Source organism: Acanthochromis polyacanthus, chromosome 5 (genome assembly GCF_021347895.1).
Source record: "Acanthochromis polyacanthus isolate Apoly-LR-REF ecotype Palm Island chromosome 5, KAUST_Apoly_ChrSc, whole genome shotgun sequence".
In the NCBI taxonomy this organism is placed as follows: Eukaryota; Metazoa; Chordata; class Actinopteri; family Pomacentridae; genus Acanthochromis; species Acanthochromis polyacanthus.
In genome coordinates, this window is record NC_067117.1 from 7,350,802 (window position 1) to 7,370,063 (window position 19,262).

Below are 19,262 nucleotides of genomic sequence, written 5' to 3' on the forward strand. Positions count from 1 at the left end.
TATGTTGACATTTTAGGGGGTATTCATCAAGTAAACAAATTATTCTGTGTTTTGTGTACATTTTTGAATTTTGGACTCCTTCTAAATGCCAAGTTTTAATCTAAGCTGCATCACTTATACAAGATGCAACACAAACACTATTAATAGATTCATCAAGAGGTGCAAAATAACAAACTGTTCAGTCCAGTTTTCATAGTTTATTACAGTATTTTAGATTTAGCATTATACTTCATTTCAGCAGCCTAATTCAGTCTGAGAATATGTGTGAATCTGTTTCCAAAAAGAATATGGCTGCTTACGGCTCTTTACTTTCAGAGGATAATGAAATCAAGATGTCAGTAGAATACTAACTTACTGTCTTAGTGGAATTATAATCATGCAAGGTTTGCATTTCCACTGAGTGGAAGTGTTGCCATGCAGCTAGGTGTACCAACAGCATTTAATGATGCACAGTTCACAAAAGGCTGTGCTATAGTAACTAACGCGCAATACTGTATTATTGCTTTAGATTTAAGTTGAGTTTGTTTAGCTGAGTTTGAGTACAATCAAATCAAGTACACACAGATACAATGAAATAAATATTCTAAATTTAAAAATACAGATCCACTTTACGGGGCTGCACAGTGACGTAGTGGTCAGCACTTTCGCCTTGCAGCAAGAAGATCCCCCTTTCAGATCCCGGGGTGGGATCTTTCTGCATGGAGTTTGCATGTTCTCCCTGTGCATGCATTGGTTTTCTCCAGGCACTCCGGCTTCCTCCCACAGTCAAAAAATTAAGTGATCACTCTAAATTGTCCGTAGGTGTGAATGTGAGTGTATTGTTCGTCTGTATATGTAGCCCTGTGACAGACTGGTGACCTGTCCAGGGTGTCCCCTGCCTTCACCCGAGTCAGCTGGGATAGACTCCAGCACCCCCTGCGACCCTAGTGACGATAAAGCGGTGTATAGAGAATGAATGGATGGATGGATCCACTTTACTGTGTACATGACAGAAGCAGCAGCAGATGTCTGATGTTCTTGCTGTAACTCTTTATGAAATGCTGACCTCTGCAGGACACTCTTTGTTAGTGCAACACTAAAACCATCATATGACCAGCATGTAGTGCAGGACAGCATTTCAGGGGAATTTTGAACATAAATTTCAATCTGTAAATAAACATCTAAAGGTCAATTACTGAAGAGAAAGTTTGTTTTCAACTTTTCCACAAATTAAACACATTTATTCACTTATATTATCAAATATATTTGTATCAATATCTGTTGATTATCAGACTGTATGAGGCAGGACAGCATTTTATACTTTGCATGATGGTTAGTAATGTCTATTGATGCTTGGAATCCCAGTTATAATTGATCAGTTAGTCGATCAACAGAAAATTTGCCTGAAACTATTGTAAGAGTTGATTAGGTGATATGTTTTAATTATTGTCATTCTTCAAGCAAAAATAACAAATTAACGAACTGATTCCTGCTCGTGGCATGTGAGGATTTGATGTGTTTTGTCATAATTGACAGTAAACTGAATATCACTGGACATTTTTTTTTAGTTAAAAAGCTTATGGAACTACATGACATAAGGCTGGCAATTTGTGATGTTTTAAAAGAGAAATGATTAATCAGTTAATAAACCTTTCCAAGTCATAGTTGTAAACAGATTTACTTCTTCAGACTGGTAGTACTATTGGCATTAAGATCTAAACCACTGGCTCCAGGGAACATCATTCCTATGAGAGTGAAAATAAAGAGATAAATACACAACAATCTTCAGATAAATTTATTAAATATGTTAATTCCAGCCTACAAAGTACTGCAAAGAATCTGATAATAGCAGACATAACCAACATGGCTGTCGGGTTGTAACAGAAATCAAAGATATGTCTGAATATAAAATACTTGTGTTTTACAATTTCTTATAAATGACAGGCTTGACATTCATCACAATCATTAATCTCAAAGAACATCTTGTACAACAGTGCCTGCAAATAATCTGAGCCTATATGATTATCATAACTATGTCAAATTAAAGTAATACAGAGCAATGTATGACACAAGAGTGCAGCACTGCTCAGATAATCTGATGTGTAAAATACATTTAAAAACGAAGGAACATTTTATAAAATTAGCTAAACAGTTTTATTTTTTTTAAAAAAACATGAATGCACTCTGAAACGAGACTGGCTTACATTGTCCAAGAATGATTTAGAAATTATTATTTGTTATAAGAACAAGCAACATACTATAGACAAAGTACAGGGATAAAAAATATATCAGTCTAACACCTCATCAGTTAATAGGTTTGTTTTGTATCCTCTGGAAATATGACACCATGACAAGAATATACTGCAACAGTACAGTGTGCCCAAGATACAGTATTGGCACTTTTTAAAGTTAAATTCAGTTCTAACTGCTCATTCGCACATTTACCTTAACTACTACCTACAATAGCATCTCTACGCATTTTTACAATAAATACAGTATAGTGTAACAGTGTTTGAAGGGACCTTTGTTGAAATGGGTAAATGATATAAATCCTGCCATGTATAAGACACCATCTTCATCATAATTATGAACTGTGTACGATGCCACAAACAGAGCAGCAGCTGACTCATTTCTCAGCGGAACAAATGATCGGTTAATTAGATGAAACCACCATGTCCAGTTCTTTGACCCCCTCCTGGCTGGAGGTAAGACCACAGCTGCCTGAGAGGGGGCTGTCAGAGAAATGGCTGGCAGACCGTGGCACCGTAGCCGGGGAGGGAGGAGCCTGGGCCAGACCGGGCTTCTTAGGTGGGATGGGTGGAGGGTTGCCCCTGTCTGCCCTGGGGATGGTGGGAGACCTGATCCCCTGGGCAGCTGCCCCAGCAGCCCTTCCAATGACTGGAGACAAGGGTGCTGCCAGGCTGCGATAGTCTGTACCAAAGGGCGAGTTATTCGGTGTGGCGAGCTTTGGAGCAGCACTCTGCTGGACGGTGGTGAAGCGGGACAGAACTTGAGTGACTGTGCTCCGGGCCATCTGCTTGACTGGGGTGGCCTCTGGGGAGGAGCTGCCTGTCACAGGAGCGAGGTCCTTGGGCGATAGGGGAGAAGCTGGCTGAACAGGCTGGGACTGTGGCTCTGGATCAGCAGTACCCTGGAACCTATGACGAGCCGCGTGGAAACGCTGGTTGATCCCGGCCTGGTAGGGAGACTGATAGCTCCCAGGACTTGGACTGCCTGGTTGGCGTTTGGCAAGAACAGGTGAGGCGCAGGGGGAGGAAAGAGGGAGAGCGGGGGACACAGCACTGCAGGAAGACATCTGGGTCTGATGATTTGGAGGATTTTCATTCCCATTCTGTAGGCATGTGTTCTCTGAGAGGTCGCTGTTTGAACTGTGATCCCCACTGGTCTCTGTTGGGTGATGGTGACCATTGACTTTTGGCTGCACAAGTGTCTGGTTTCTGTTTTCCTCAATGTCCTCGACTTTAATAGTGTCTACTAATGTCTTTCCTGGAGCTACTTTTGTGGCCCACTCCTTTCCTCCTGCCTCCACTGGAGCAGTAGTTGCTCCTTTACTTTCTTCCATCGTGTTCGCCTCCCCCAGCTTCCTCTTCAACTCTTCTACCTGATCACAAAAAGATGAAGAGAAAAAATCATTAACGCATAAATCTGGCTGTACAACTAAGTAAATTTTCTTCTCTTGTGCTGAGAGTACGTGACGTAATGTGAGAAACGATGCAAAAGCTGCTGCCTCCATAGAAATGCACGTTTCCACGTGTTCACACCTGTTGTTGGAGCTGACGACAATGAGCTTCTTCTTTCTTCAAACGTGAGCGGAGCTGTTCGCGCTCTGTGTCAAACTCAGCCAGCTGCTCCTCCACCCTCGCCTCCATCCTCAGAGCTCTCGTCCTCTCGTCCTCCAGCTCTTTCCTCAGGCCCTGACAAGCCTCTTTTTCCTGAATAAGAACAGCTCAGTGAAGCAGCAGCTGACAAAACAATGAAAGCCTAACAACTGTCAAACACAGTATAAGCAAAGAGCGCGTGCTAACAGTAAGAAATGAAATGAACCGTCTAACTTGAATTCAAAACGTAAATACCTTGTCAAGTTTCCGGCTCAGCTCAGTCAGCCGGTGACCCTCCTCCAGAGCCCTGGCACTCGCCCACTTGCACTCTTTAGCCAAAGCGCAGGAGAGCTGTTTGTGCTGAGCCCGTTCTTCTTCGAGCTGGTCAGTAATCCTCCGCTGTTCCTTTTCCAGTCGGCGAACTTGGCTCCGCTCAAACTCCAGCTAGAAGGTCAGAGAAAAGACGCACAATCGACAAACTTGTAAGTAAGAAGCGGAAAACCTTGCTTCTGCTGCCTTTACACTAACGAGTGCCTTCGCAATCCTGACCACTGCTCACTGACTCCTATTTGATTTACGCAGCACATTTTGGACAAATATTTCTTCTAGAATTAATTAGAGGGCACCTGTTGTTGGAGGCGCTCCCTCTCCTTCTCCAGGATGTAAGTCACATCATCTCCCTCTGCTGTGTCCTCAGCATGCCTCCGCTTTTCCTCCTCCAGGTCTGCAATAACCTGAAACAAACACAGCAGGGAACATTTGGGAATAAAATCATTTCACGGAGCTTCATCTGCTGGATATTAAAGCTAATAATGGTTATTGTGAAGCAATATTGCTGCATTGCGCTGTAAGCACAGATGCTGGTGGAAAGTGACGTAAACGACTGCATATTATCCTCATTCTGTGGTTTTTACAAAGCTTTGCTTTCCTCTGGCAGTGATGGAATAATTTTTGTTTCTTCAATTCATTCTTTTCTTTTTTACTGTGTGACGATCGGTGTGCGTTTGTCCGTCTGTTAGTCTGTCTGTTAGCAGCATTGCTCAAAAACAGAATAACAGATTTGGATGAAGTTTTCAGGGAAGGTCAGAAATGATTCAAGAATCACCTCATTAAATTTTGGCAGTGATGCTTCTTATAGTGTGGATCCACAGATTTGTTAAAGATTTCTGTGACACTGCGAGATGGCAGCACGGCATCACTGTAACTATGACAACAAGTTGCTGACGATCACATGATTGCAATCCTACAACAAATCCACCGCTGCCGACTAATCGGGACTTCTCCTTATCCGTATAACACACACCTGTGCTCAGTGCAAGATCATGTTCTTTGTGGGTACATCTATATTACACGGTCACATTCTATGGTGCCGTGATTTCTGCCACAAATGTTTTCAAGATTTCAGCCGTCAGAAATGCTACAATGACTGAGTACTGCGCTCTGAGTGCCTTTCTTCTTACTTACTGTGACCTGACTATTCTCATTATTACTTCATTCATACCAAGTCGGAATTTACAACAGTCATTTGAATACTAGAATCATCAAAGGCAATCTTACCTTCTGTCTCATATTTTTATCTGAACAAGAAGTTATTTGAGTCTTTATGAAAAAGTAATCTGATTAAAGACGCATCGTATTTGTTTTTATTTCACTTCAGTGAAGTGTTTCTTTTATCTTTGATAATAATTGCACAGATTTACAGGAATCTTATCAAAAGTTCGTCAGGAAACAAGGATGTCTACACATGATGGTGTGTTTACAAACTAGAAAGGTTGATGCTACAGGTACGGACCCGTACCCGTAGCATCTGTACTAGAGGTACGGACCCGTTAAGGTAACTGAAGAGCTGGCGCCGGTTAACTACTATTTGCTGCTATTTATAGCAAGGGAAAGTGCCGTATCCGTAGGCCACAGGCTACGGGTACGGGTTCGTATCTGTAGACACTACCAACTAGAAATGTGTTATCAGTTTACAGGTGTTTGTATTTTCCTTTTATTCGTGCTGGTTGCCTGTCACCTATACAGTACTTTTGAATGCCTGCGCCCCTCTCTGGGAAAAAAAGCAGTTTTTACTTTTTCATTGTGCTGGTCCTGAAAAGAAAATGAAAACTAAAAGTCTTGATGGACAGAGGTGGTATATAGTAATTAACGCAGTGTGTCAAGATGCTGTTGTCACCACTGTGGGTTTATTCATTTTCACACTGCTGAGACTTACTTTTATCTTTATTAACCCTTTAAGCTTCAGTCAATTCCAGCCGTTTTCAGTACAAAAAATCGCTAATATTCTATTTTTAAATAAAAAAAATTACGAAAAATACAGGGAATATTGGACGCACATCGCGAGGTGCATTTCCTTGAAAACGACCGATTCGTGGATTTTATACCGACTTCAGGACATGTTTTGGACAAAATAGTTTACTGGCTTGTGTCATCTGGATGTAAAAGGTTGGATTATGGCCGTTTTTTGTGGAATCTTTTTTTCTGTGTGTAATAATGAACCCGGAAATGTGAGTCGCGCTGTGTGCATTGAAGCCGTGTATAGAGAACGGATGGATGAATATTTGTTTTTGTCGGACAAATGTGTTTTTCTCACCCGCTGTAGTAATCACATCTGAAAGTGGTTTATACCGGCGGATTCATGAGAATCTAAGCTTTCCATCGGCGTATAGTGTTTGTATAATCGGGTTTGCAGCCGTCGGACATTCTTGAAATTCCTATGCAAATTAGTAGGTGTACCGCCGGCGGTACACCTACGACGCACTGAAGCGTAAAGGGTTAACCAACTGATTTTTTTCAAACCTGTGAAAGGAATCGGCTCATTTCTGGCTCCCCTAATTAAAAGCTACACATCCACACTCACCCTTCTGTGCCTGCTCTCAGCTGCAGCCAGCTGGGCCAGCATCTTCTCCTGCATCCTCCTGCAGTGGCTCACCACCAGTTTGAGGACCACCAGAGGGTTGGAGGTGGAGGAAGAACAGCTGGGCTCCTTGCTCTGACCTCCCACAGCCTCATTGTCTCGCTGCAAGGCCTGGAAGGGGTCGCTGAGGTTGTACCTTCCATAGCGCTCCTGGATAAAGAGCTCTTTACGCTGCGCCTGGAGAGATCACAAGAAGAGGGTCAGACTTTTTTTTTTACAGAAGGTTTGAAACTTGGCTGTAGAATATGTTAGTTTTTGGACCACTTTCCTGGCTCTAGTGTGGTTTATTGCCACTCATTTGGTTCTCAATTACTGCATACTTGCTTGGTGATATGCTAAATTAAGATGAGGAACATGGTCTAAATTAGCCTTGTCTCTTTGTCCATGTCACCATGCTGATGTCAGCGTTTAGCTCAAACTTCCTCTGTGTCTAAAAACAGCCTCAAAGATGCTAGTGTGGCTGTAAACTCTGTGCAATCTTATCAGTCTAGGAGTTGCACTACGTGGTGTATACTACAATATTATCCTTAAAGTGTCTGGATAATGGATATCTAATCCTAGCTGCAACTGATTTAAGCAGGCAGTCAAACAAATGAAATCCACAGCACTGAACATGATTGTATGATGTTATAATTACAATCCCTGGCCGTTACAACTTTACTGAACACATGCTGTCATTTCTCTTCCATTAAAACAGGGAATCAAATCAACTGTGTTTGGCACAGCATGATCGCCACCATTTAATACCAGACTGATAAATAAGCAGCAGATAAAGGAAGGAGACTAGAGAGAGAGAGAGAGAGGAAATGCACAAAAAAATACAGGAGAATGAGCGCTAGCAGGAGGAAGGAGCAACAGATGGTGCGTGTCTGTCTATCTTTAGCAGGACAGCTGCTCCAGACTGGGCGTTCGCCAAGGCAGACCTGTTCTCTGTTTAACTCATGACAAAGGAGGGATAATAGCAGCAAGACATTTCAGGTTCAGCAGATGCCTTTAGGCCTGTCGTGAAAAAGCAGGCTGAAGTGACAGAGGGAGAGGGAGAGGAGGGCTGTGGCAGAGCTGGCAGTGTGTCTTCGTGAGGTTTCAACAAAAGAGGATCAAGAGATTAGAGAGAACAGTATCCTCGCCGGCAGGGTGAGGACAGAGCTCCTGATGACTGATACCGAGATTACTTGAGAAGTTAAAGTGTAGTCAGGAGTGAGGACAGGCCCGCAGAGCAATATTCAGTCACTGTGCTGCTGGGTGGGTGATACAGCTGAGCGCATAGATATATACCATGACTCCTCCTGAACGCCACAATATTTGAGCAGGACTATGAGTTGTTGTTTTTTTTTAAACTATAGCTGCAACTAGGCTTTCTTTTAGTACTGATTGTGATGCCTTTGCTAATGTATCAGGCAACACCAAGTACAACTTCTTCTAACATTTTTACCTTACTGCAATTTATCTATGTAATGCGACATCTGGCCAGGGTGCAGTGTGGCAGAGAAAACCCACTGTGACTGTATGCAGCTGATACAGGAAAGACTGAATTTTATAATGACACTGACAAGAAAGTGGATATAATGTGGATCAGTCACCTTAGGCGGATATCTGCTCCGCTTAATGAGGTGCATATGGTATCGGTGCACTATGAGGTGAGAGAATTTATGAATAATTCCCTCATGCTGCAAATAACTGACTCAAAAGTGACATCTGCAGTGGTAATGGAGACATTCTGACACGACTGACATTTCACATGCAGGGGCAGATTTATGCAAAGCAGCGGGAGGTGTAGCCGAGAAGGAACTGCGTGGCAAAACGGTAAATAATACAGATTCTTTCTTCTACTGAGTACGCTTCTGTAGAACTTACTGGGTCTTGTCAAAGCGCATTAAAATAGTTTTTATGAAGCGGACTCATTTCAGCTGCTTACTGAAAAACACAGGGAGCGTTGATGAATGGATGCTGATAGAAACGCAAAGTTCAAACAATGTTCCACGAGAGATCAGAGGCTTTCTGATTGTCATCTTCTACATCTTCGGTATTGGCTCGTCTGACACAAAGAGAGGAGGGCAAGTCCGCGAGGCTTTGCTGCCGTTATTTGATCCAGTCCGCTGAGGATGGTGTGAAGGCGGATCAAACGGCATGGAGGGGTGAAGCAGGAAAACACAGGGCGCCCAGGAGAATTCAAAAATGCCTCTCAAATGCGAGCGCTATCGAAAGACCAATTGCCACTCAGCACCTCAGCAAGTCACTTTTGTGCAATGAAGAGCTTGCAAATGTGGCACATTCAGTGGTTACTGTACTTACAGTGTTACAGTTCAGGGTTTGTTTTGAAAGAAAATGATGCTTTATACAAATACTAAGCCTAAAAATGCCATACTCTGAGCAAGAGAACACCTAATTTTAACCCCCTGACGCCTACTGTCGCAAATTCGCAACATACTGCTTTCATTCAGACTGCAGCCGAGACAGCGTATCCATTCCTCCAATGCTGGTTTGTGCATATTCAATACCTACCTCGGAACCTTTTGCAAGCACTGGTTTCTTGTAGGACCGGTCGGAGTGGGACCTAATGTGTATTTATGTTCTATGTGTACTAGATAAATTAACAATCTCCACTTATTTTAGCAAAAACACACAAAAAACGTTTTCTATTTAATTATAAATAACTTCAGGCGTAAAGGGGTTAAAGAACAGAAATCTTTGGAAGAACTTCACAGACTTGGCCTGTAGCCCATCCCTGTTCCCGTCAGCGACCGTCTGCCCTGATGTATCACTGTACAGTCATAGACTAAATAAAGCTAACATCAGTTTTCATCAGAAACTAAAATTGCTGCAGCAGAAACCACTTGATTCATACGTCATTACTTTAGAAACATACACGAGAAAATGACTGAATGTCGACTTGTTTTGCTTCCAAGAGTTACAAGAAGACATGTAAACAGTTTTTTCCCATTTATTCAGTGTGCACAGTACACACATTACAATAGCTAGATAATTAGCCTTTAAACCGTCAGGATTTTTTTCAAATTCACAGGACCCCTTTTTGACAAAAGCTCCCTCATAAACACAGACTGTGCTTCTCTTTCTCCCCTTCTCAGTCCACTCCCCAGCCTCTTCAATGCACACACAGATACGCGCTTCCGCAACACAAAGAGAGGCTGTTTTCCTCTGCATCAATCCTCCACTGTTGCACGGGGAGCACAGAGAGGGATTACAGGAAACATTTCTAACATGCATTTAATACTTAGCACCCAAATCTACCAGAGCTTATTCATTACATCCTACTGTACACGCACAACACACAGAACCACTAAGTTCATGGCTGCTGTGCATCATAGTCTCGCTTCATCGCTCATGCTTTTGTCTGTTGGCTGCATTTCTTGGCAACCTGTGCGCCTTTGCTTGGGAAGCCGTCTTTCTGCCATGGCTACACTGGTTCAAATCCAGCTTATCTTTTGCTGACACATGCCTGGACTCTTTCAGCCGTGCAATGTTGGCAACAAGATCTGTTCGATACAAAAGGAAAGTGATACATGGACTTCTTTCCCAGGAGTCCTATATGTTTCAAAGCTGCTTTGGCAAATTGTTGGAGTCTGAAATGCTCATGCATGTAATCAACATTCTCTGCTCAGTAAAGTGATATCTGAAAACCACTATCCGTCACAATCACTGTCGATAAATTGCAAGAAGTGCTGCATTAACCGACGCTGAATCAAATCAGCTGATGCATCTCGGGCCGAGAAACAAAATTACTCTTTTCCTATTTTAGCGCGCAAGGTAAGCCGTTTGAAGCAGCTCCATTTGGAAGTCCTAGTCAACCACACCATGTGAACTCGACAGCTAATTAAAGGCTCATTTCCATATTTGAGTCCCTTTTGAACTTAAAGTAAAGACACGCAGTCCTTTCTCAAACCGAAGCAGACTACTGGATCCCTGCAGGGCTTTGTGTGCCAAATATGAGCGTTGCCAGTGACTGACTTCCTTTGAAAAGCCACGGTGTAAGCAGCTGCAGGAGTGAGTCACAAAAATGCAGTGGATAGTTAGAATGCCACTGATAGTTCTGCGTGATTAAACATAGAGTAGAGTACCATTAAAAAAAAATACACCGTCAACCATAAACATCCTGCACTTAAATTATATCGAGCAGAAAATCGCTGAAAGAAAGAAAGCTATTTTTAAAAGCACTGAGAGAGGAGAGCTGCACATGAAATCTACACTGCAGGGTGTGATTACCATGGTGACTTGTGTTTAGCTTAACATTTCTCACATGTCACTGACAGCGCAGTAGTGACACATCGACTGAGGCCGACATGAGGAACATGACTGGACCCACTTCTCTAATCTCTGTTGGCCATGGGCTAGCATCCAACAATTAGCACTGAATATAAATATAGATGAAGCTGACAGGACTGCCAGTTCTGCAGGTATTTGTTGTAAACCAAAGCCTCAGATAAACTCTGCCCTGACGTCGGTCTCTGAAAAGTGTAAGGATCGTTGAAGTTACCACAAGGTATGCTAATGGGGAAGGTGAATGAGTGAGTGAAGTAAAGTCACTACCTGTGTAGGTATAGACAAATGCCAAATCAATCACAAGCAGCATTATCAACCAATAACTGATTGATCAATAACATGAGTACGGTGCAGCGAACATTATTCCATCATGGGTGCTTTTAAACTACAAACACTCATGAAAGTACGCAATTCATTCATGTAAATATTCTTAGATTTGTGTCTTTTGTATCGTCTTTAGTATCCTTGTGTTCTTCTGTTTTTTTAATTATATTGAACATATAGTGTGTATACCTCACCTCTTTAATTTATGGTTGTATTTTCTTGCTTTTCTTACTGCCACCTTGCTGCTGTGATGTTGCAAATTTCCTCTTGTGGGACTAATAAACGATATTCTATTCTATTCTAAATAGCTTGGTGACATCAGCCATTCGGCAAGAGGAAAGCAGTCCTTCAAAATCTCTGGTCTGTTTTTAAAACCTGAACTCTGGCCAGAAGCATTGACCGCCACGGACGTCTTTGTCGTAGTGGCCCTTTGCTAACTAAACCCCCACAGTGCTCTCTGCTTGCCAACACAAAACTGCCTGTAGTTTGAGTAGTCTGGCTTAGTCAGCCTATTCTGTAGAACATAATGGTCTGGCTGCATCACATTATCATTCTGTTAGAGGGGAAATAAACATTCTGTTTGTATTTCTGTAAACCAATAACAGCCGTCGTGGGTGAAGCTGAGCGAAGGATGTGGCTTGAGGTGTTTCCTCAAAATAGTGACGGTAGAAAATTAGCACGGAGAGAGCCAAGCACTGTGGATGGATAGAGATACTGCACGATCAAAATCCTCTTCAAAACTTTCAGTTTCATCTGTAGTGCCGTGGGTTGCAACCTGGAGACTGTTGCTTTGTTGTTGCCCAGAGCAAAGACAACCGTAACACACAGACAGTGGAGGAGGGGGGGGGGGGGGGACTCCGAATAAAATGATGGCAGGCTTAAACCTCCAACCTATATCCGGTGAGTCAGATTAAAGTGACCGCATCTTTGGTCGCTACACTACCAGACACAAACTGCTGTCTTCCATCTCATTAAACAATAACATCCTGCATCTGGTGGCACAACCAAGTGCTACAACTAATGTAGAATAAATTTTCCTACATGCATGTCGCTCATTCTCTGGTTTATGGGCTGATTTATTTTCAATTGGTTGAATTCTTAATGGTAATAAACTGATTTACTGACAATCAGTAACAGCCTTAGTTGAGATATTTCACTGCATACATCAAAACTCACAAAGCTGCCGAGTACCACCAACGTAGAATCTGTCGTCTCTGGACCATGAAAGTCTGGATCAAATTTCACGGCAAACCATCCAGCACTTGTGTACTGATAACAATCTACTTTCATGTGAGGGCAGGACCAAAGATTCCACATTGTCAATACCTCAACAGCAACGCAGCGGAAAGGTATGAATCATGCAGGACACAGTGATTAAAAGTTCTAATTGGAGATTACTGGAATAAAAGGTTTTTAATTCATATGAAATATTCCTTTAAACAACCGATTCCTCAATTTCCTCCACTTGTTGTGCTGTAGACTTGTAATTACACCACTTTTAAAGCATTTGAAGAGTTCTCACTGCAGCAGTGATCCATATGATGGGATGAATGGGTTAACAGACTGCGCAGATGGAACTATGAAAGAAGCACAGCCATATTCCCCTCTAGCTCCAGTTAAGGCCGATGTTTATTTGTTCACTCCTACTCTCGCTCACATTGAGTCATCAGGCACCCGGTGCGCTGTAACTCTTCTTGCCTTAGATGGCCAGATCCCCGGGGAGATGTAGGAATGTGGTCTAGACACAACACATGAACGTTCAGCAGCAGGCTCCCTTAGAGTGCAGCCTCTCCACTTTGGTTCCTTTAAGAGTGAATTTTACACCAAGAAAATGAATAGCATTCCAAGAGTGTAATGGCTGTACAGCTTGAATGTAAATGAGGATAAAGTCTGCAGACTTGTATAAAAGTTTCAGAGAGGTACGGCCATCTTTTGCAGAAATTCTGCCTCCGGAAGTTTCTAACAAAATGCTCAACTTAAATCCCTGGTTTATTAACCGCATTCGACGTGCCTGGATGTTACTGTGAATTCTCAACACAGCACTAAATAACGAGACCTTAACCCTCCTGTTGTCCTCGTTTATTGGCACCAAAAAATACTCTTTGTCTGGCTTTAAAAAATCCAAAAATTCAGCAAACAAAATCACCAAATTTCTGAAAATTTGCAAAACCATCAGGAAGAAAATTCCAATAATTCCTTAAGTGTCCCTTAAAGGTTTTATTTTTTAAAAATCCCCCAAATTTGGCAAGAAAATTCTTGTAAAGATCTTCAAAAAAATTAGTAAAAAATTTTCCAAAAAATGTGATGTCATATATATATATATATATATATATATATCAGTAAAACTTCTGATATTTTCTTGAAGAACATTCACAAAAAATAAGCCAAAATCCAGCAAAAATTCACTGGAATTTGGTTTGTTTTTTTGTGAATGTTCTTAAGAAACATTTTAAACATTTCTTTTTTTTCCCACCAAAACATGTTCAAAGATTTCCCAAAAATGTTGGAAAAAAAAAAAAAAGAAAAATCAGAAGTTTCACTGTGAAAATGTTCTTTTTTCCCCCCACATTTTCAAACTTTAAAACGGGTCAATTTTGACCTGTTGGACAACATGAGGGTTAAGGCAACAGACAGACAGTCACAGAGAACAGGAGCACCTGCAGGTCATGGCACAGTATGGGAAAATAGCCTGACAATCCTTTAATTGAAACGCAGCATTAACCCAACGAACGTAAGACATCCTAAGGCTGAAACCAGTTGCTCTGTGTGAACTGACATTACCCTATCCATGCTGAGACTACTTCTGAGTTTGTGTTTGAGTTCACTGATGTATCTACTCATTTCAGCTTACGAAGAGAATGACTTATGTTATGTAGGGGCGGCATGGCTCAGTGGGTAGAGTGGCCGTCTTGCAACCAAAGGGTTGCCGGTTCGATCCTCGCCCCGTCGTGTTCGAGGTGTCCCTGAGCAAGACGCCTAACCCCGAATTGCTCCTGATGGGGTCGTGGTTAGCGCCTTGCATGGCAGCTTCCGCCATCAGTGTGTGAATGTGTGTGTGAATGGGTGAATGTGATGTATCATGTAAAGCGCTTTGGGTACCTTGCAGGTATAGTAAAGCGCTATATAAATACAGACCATTTACCATTTATGAGACAACACCCCAAAATATTTACTCCATTCTCTGGAGGCACAGACAGTAGTCTACTTAGAGCAAATTGGACAAACCCAGGGACAGAAGAATATTAACTTCAGTCGCTGACAGATGGTTTTGCACATTTAAAAAGACTTGCTTTTACATAAATGAAAGTGCTGCCGTCGCATCAACAGGGTCAGTGAGGTTGAATTTCAGCTTCACTAAATGTTGTCAGACTTTGAAGCAGACTGCAATTTTTTGAACATCTAGGTCATCAACAGCCCGACATTACAAGCTTTCTAGGTATGAATAGGTATATGTATATCCTTTATAATTCTCAGTTTAAATGTATGTAATACAAAACAGTGGCTCAGTGATTAGCACTGTTACCGTACAGCTGGCTTCCTCCCACGGTCCAAAAACATGCTGAGGTAAATTGGTGATTCTACTTTGTCTGCAGGTGTGAATGTGAGTGTGAATTTTTTTTTTTTTGTTCCTATATGTAGCCCTGTAATAGACTGGTGACCTGCCCAGGGTGTCCACCGCCTTCACTCTAAGTCAGTTTGGATAGACTCCAGACCCCCCGCAACCCTAATGAGGATTAAGCGGTGTATAGATGATGGATGGATGGATGGATGGATAAAATAGACTCCAAAGGTGGAATGTTTCACAGCAAAGGAAAAGAATCAAAATGTCCGTATCAACCTCCCAACCCACCAGATTGGCTAAATTTGTCTATCTAAAGTCCTTTTTTTGCCATCTATGACAATGTTTGCCTTTGTTTTGTAAACAACCCAGCAGATAATGATGATTATGCAGGATGACTAAGTCAAACTCAAAGTATCCTCAGATGGACGTCCCTCATGCGGTCAGCAAAAATGGTCGTTTCAGGCAGATCATTTCTGTTTGCTTTCTGTGGAAGAAAAATATCACACAGGCGTGCTAAAGTTCCCCAGATATACGCCCTTTTGTGCAAAGTGAAACGGGAACATGACCAATACGGCCACAACCGCCACATTGTTAGGCAATAAACCACATTAAAATAAGCCAGTGTTATCCTTCTGAGCTTAACTTGACTCACTTCTACAGACAGTCCGTCACTGCTGTGAAATCCTGTCATCATCCAATTCAACCCGATCACAGCTACTGTCACTAAACTACCTGCATTAAACACACACCTTTCAGCTTAAGGTTTTGAAATGAAAAAGACACTTTGTTCAGGGAGTCATTTCAGCGTTATAACTGATACCAGCTCTGATGATGAATACCTTTAGGGCTTCGATGACCAGGTCCCGGGCCTCCAGCTCTCCTTCCAGGATGCTGAAAAGCATCAGCAGCTCTGGCTTGGTCAGACTCTCCATGTTGAGTTTGGACTGTGATGGAAAAAGATGAAAGAGAAGGTTTATTTGTTTTTCTAAATATACATTTCTAGTAGTTTCTATCAAAAGAGAAAAATGCATAGGAACTACTAATCATCGCTTCTTATGTTTTCCCACAACTACACAGCAATTTCACAGTTATTTCACCTTGGAACAAAGCCCTTTGTTTTCCAATTTCCCAAAATCAAACATCCAGACAGACATCTGATCTCGCTCGCTGATTTATGAGCTTTCTGTGGGTATGTGGTTATTATCTTGGGCGGGGGCAATTTTGCAAAGCAGAGTCAGTGTGCAAAATATGTGCAACAGTTTTCTGCTGCATTAAAAGAAGTCAGACAAGTTTGGGAAAAGCTCACAGGTACGCCGGGTATCTGTGGAAAAACGAATAAATGTTTAGCGGTGTTTCAATGTTCGACTGAGATGTGACGGGATATGATCTCTACTATGTAATATTGTAAGGTCTTAACCTTACTATATGAAGAGCCTGAGATTACTGATGTTGCAAAGTGGTGCTCGATAAATAAAACCAAACTGAATTGAATCGATGTGAGGTCAAGATATCCCATTTATTTCACATGGCAACAGAACAAGCTGACATGGATCACATCAAATAAACTATTCATCTACCAGCATCCAAACCACTGCAGCTGTGTGTAAGGGCGTGCATGTAACGGAAGTTTTAAACGCAGAATATAGGGCCACTTTGTTTTGTTTCCCCGCTGCGTGTGCCATTCATAATGGGCAATGTGACAGTTAGTTATTTTGTATTGGAGATGTGATGTGGTCTCTTTGTAGTGTCTCTATGCTCTAATCTCACAGCTGTGTTGGTTCTGCTGACAAGCCCTGCGGTGTCCACATCTCAAACATCCCACCACACTCTGCCCAAGTGAATGTATGCGGGCCTCTCTTTGAAACAAGATCAAAGCTGCTGATGTTACTACACTAAGCATCCTTTTCAGATGAGAATCATCATGTGGGGCGTGTGCAGATGAGCACTACGCTGACTGACTACTTAATAACAGACACACATTGTAGCTTGAATCGCCGAAACATTCCTTCTGTAATGCGGCTGAAGCATCGAGAAAACCCCCCCTCCTCTGATCCACACCTGAACTAGTATTCATTCATTCTGCTCTGAACCCTCTGTGGTCACCACAACTTTCCACATCATGAAGTCATCAGGAGAGGGTGGGCTGATCTCTTTGAGCAGAGGTTGCATAATGACAGACAGGAACTCTTGGCCTTTCACATCTGAGCAAGAAGCTACAATGTCTCCTAGTTATCTCCACTAGCATCAGTAGCAAAGAAGCCTGAAAATGTCGTGAGAAAGCGTGCTTTCTGCAGGACAGTATGCAGAAGTGAGAAGACGAATGAGCCCCAGCCCTGGAGAGCTGCACGAGAAGCCTACAGCAGCGTCGTCTCACAAAGAAGCCACTCAGTGTTTTAGTTCTGCCTTTAGCAGCGCTCATGGTCTGTGGCTTAACCACAGGGGTAAAATGCTAATTAAACTGCAGCACACACACCTCCCTTGGTTTTGGTTTACAGGCTGGCTTGCTAATTTCACAGGCCACCATAATCACTGTGAGGAGTGTGTGTGTGCCGTGTTGTGAGAACTGTCTGGACCAGTGGGAGCCTCCGTGTGTCATCAAACTTGTTTGGATGCTCATCATTTTAATAGTGTTCCACCTAATCCCCACGAGTTAGAGTTTGTAATCGGGAGGGTACACAAACGTGGAGTGATAGCATGGGAAATACAAATATTCCCACACGTTCATCGAGCTCCACTTCCGATGACGAAAGGCCTGGGTCCGTAATCCTTTTATCCGTGTTTGTTTTAAGCCTGGTCAGCCATGTGCCTTGTCTGCAATGCCGTAAACTTGTTAAAAACACACAGCAGCTTTTACTGCAAAAACACATGCTTTGCTCCAAAGCCAAGAGGCCCTCAATTTGTTAGTAGCTGCTTGTGACTCTGTGTGTGCACAGTCTCAGAAAGAGAAAAAAAATCTTCTTTTTAATCCTAAGAAATCCACTAAATATTCCTCTTTTTTAAGTCTTGGATTTCTAAGCTGCTAAACTCGCTTTAAATCACAGCAAGAATCACAATGAGAACACTGCAGTGTTTCAGACTGCAATCTAATTTATTCTGATTGCTGCAAAAGTTAGAATTAAGACCTCATTTTTGTTTAGTGGAGACTCCAAAATTAATCATCCTCATCTTGCAGCTGGTTTTACAGAGAAATTGCAAGAGGAAAGAAAGGGGGAAAAAAAACAAAACAGACAACTAGAGCATAAATTCACGTCCCAGACTCTGGAAACACAACAGAAAAGGGGTCAGATGAGGGAAAAGTAGAGTCCGAGACGTCTGCTGGGTTTCCTGGTTGTGTTAAGCAGGATGGCCGACCAGATGCAGCATGTCTGGATACTAAATTGGATTTGTGAGCCAACCTAATTTATGTATAGGCCACCAGTTTGCTTCCTCACTTAGCCTCCTACCTACTGTGACTCTAACGAAGCTTAGTCTTAAAACACTCACTCTAAATAAATGGGAGTAAAGTAGCTGATAGCTGTGAAACTGCTGTGATCAGGAGTTAATTAAGGGTTAACTAACAACTGGAGCCACTGCAAGTTAAATCAATCGGCACTAGCATGAAGATCAAACGGTCCTCAGAGTGAAGGAGAGGATGGCGAGGACCGGAAAAGTGGCTGGATACGTTTAATTATTCAGTCTTTAAGTGTTCTGCACTAATAAAACACGTCTTAATGTCATTTGTCCAAACGGTTCGGCCTTTAGCCGTGACTACTTTAGCTAATTTTTTCTCTTTTTTTTCTTTGGCCCAAAAGACACGATGAAAACCTGCAAATTATCCTTCCCAGGTTCACTTTCCGGCACAAACACGCTGTCAGTGGGTTTTCTTACCTTCATATAGCCCTCGGAGGTCTTTCAAAACTCCAGCATGAACTTTTCTCCTGTCAGAAGATTTGTTTCACTTGATTTGCGTCTTCTGATCCCGACGCAGCTTAACACTGGACGGTCAAGAACTGTTCCGAGTGACGGCGGAGGGAGCCAATAGGCGAGGAGGAGCTCTGAGCTCTGACCAATGAGAGGCCAGATTATAGGGAAGTGGGCAGAGTCAGCGGCGGCCCGCCTCCTGGATTTTGGTTGGATTTCTTTGTTTAGTGTGTCTTGGGTCCTCCTGCTTCTTCTTGAAGAGTCTCATACAGGCACGCAAACTATTTTAATGACTTTTAAGATGTTTTACCGGACGAAACGTTGCAGTATGACTTCTGCTTTTATTTGTCTGGCATCGAGACACATTCATATTTTTGCACAGTATAGTTTTTGTTGCCATTTCTTGTAATAATCGTGTTATATTTCTAAGATACTCCCTCGATATTTTAAGAAATTTATATAT

General features: G+C 42.3%; 1 protein-coding gene across 1 annotated transcript; it reads right to left on the reverse strand.

Annotated features, from left to right (window-relative positions):
* Positions 1-1,759: 1,759 nt before the first annotated feature.
* Positions 1,760-18,900, reverse strand: LOC110956158 (CTTNBP2 N-terminal-like protein). The gene is made up of 7 exons (XM_022201515.2): positions 18,767-18,900; positions 15,739-15,843; positions 6,679-6,912; positions 4,445-4,552; positions 4,074-4,262; positions 3,762-3,932; positions 1,760-3,601 (listed from the first exon to the last, which is right to left on the reverse strand). The coding sequence occupies exons 1-7, from the start codon at positions 18,770-18,772 to the stop codon at positions 2,633-2,635; spliced, it is 1,782 nt and encodes a 593-aa protein (XP_022057207.2). The 5' UTR covers positions 18,773-18,900; the 3' UTR covers positions 1,760-2,632.
* Positions 18,901-19,262: the final 362 nt, after the last annotated feature.

Coding starts and splice junctions, on each gene's coding strand:
- LOC110956158 (XM_022201515.2), bottom strand. Junction 3,933..4,073: donor TGAGCCGGAAACTTGACAAG/GTATTTACGTTT, acceptor GTTCTTATTCAG/GAAAAAGAGGCTTGTCAGGG. Junction 3,602..3,761: donor GTCGTCAGCTCCAACAACAG/GTGTGAACACGT, acceptor TTTTGTGATCAG/GTAGAAGAGTTGAAGAGGAA.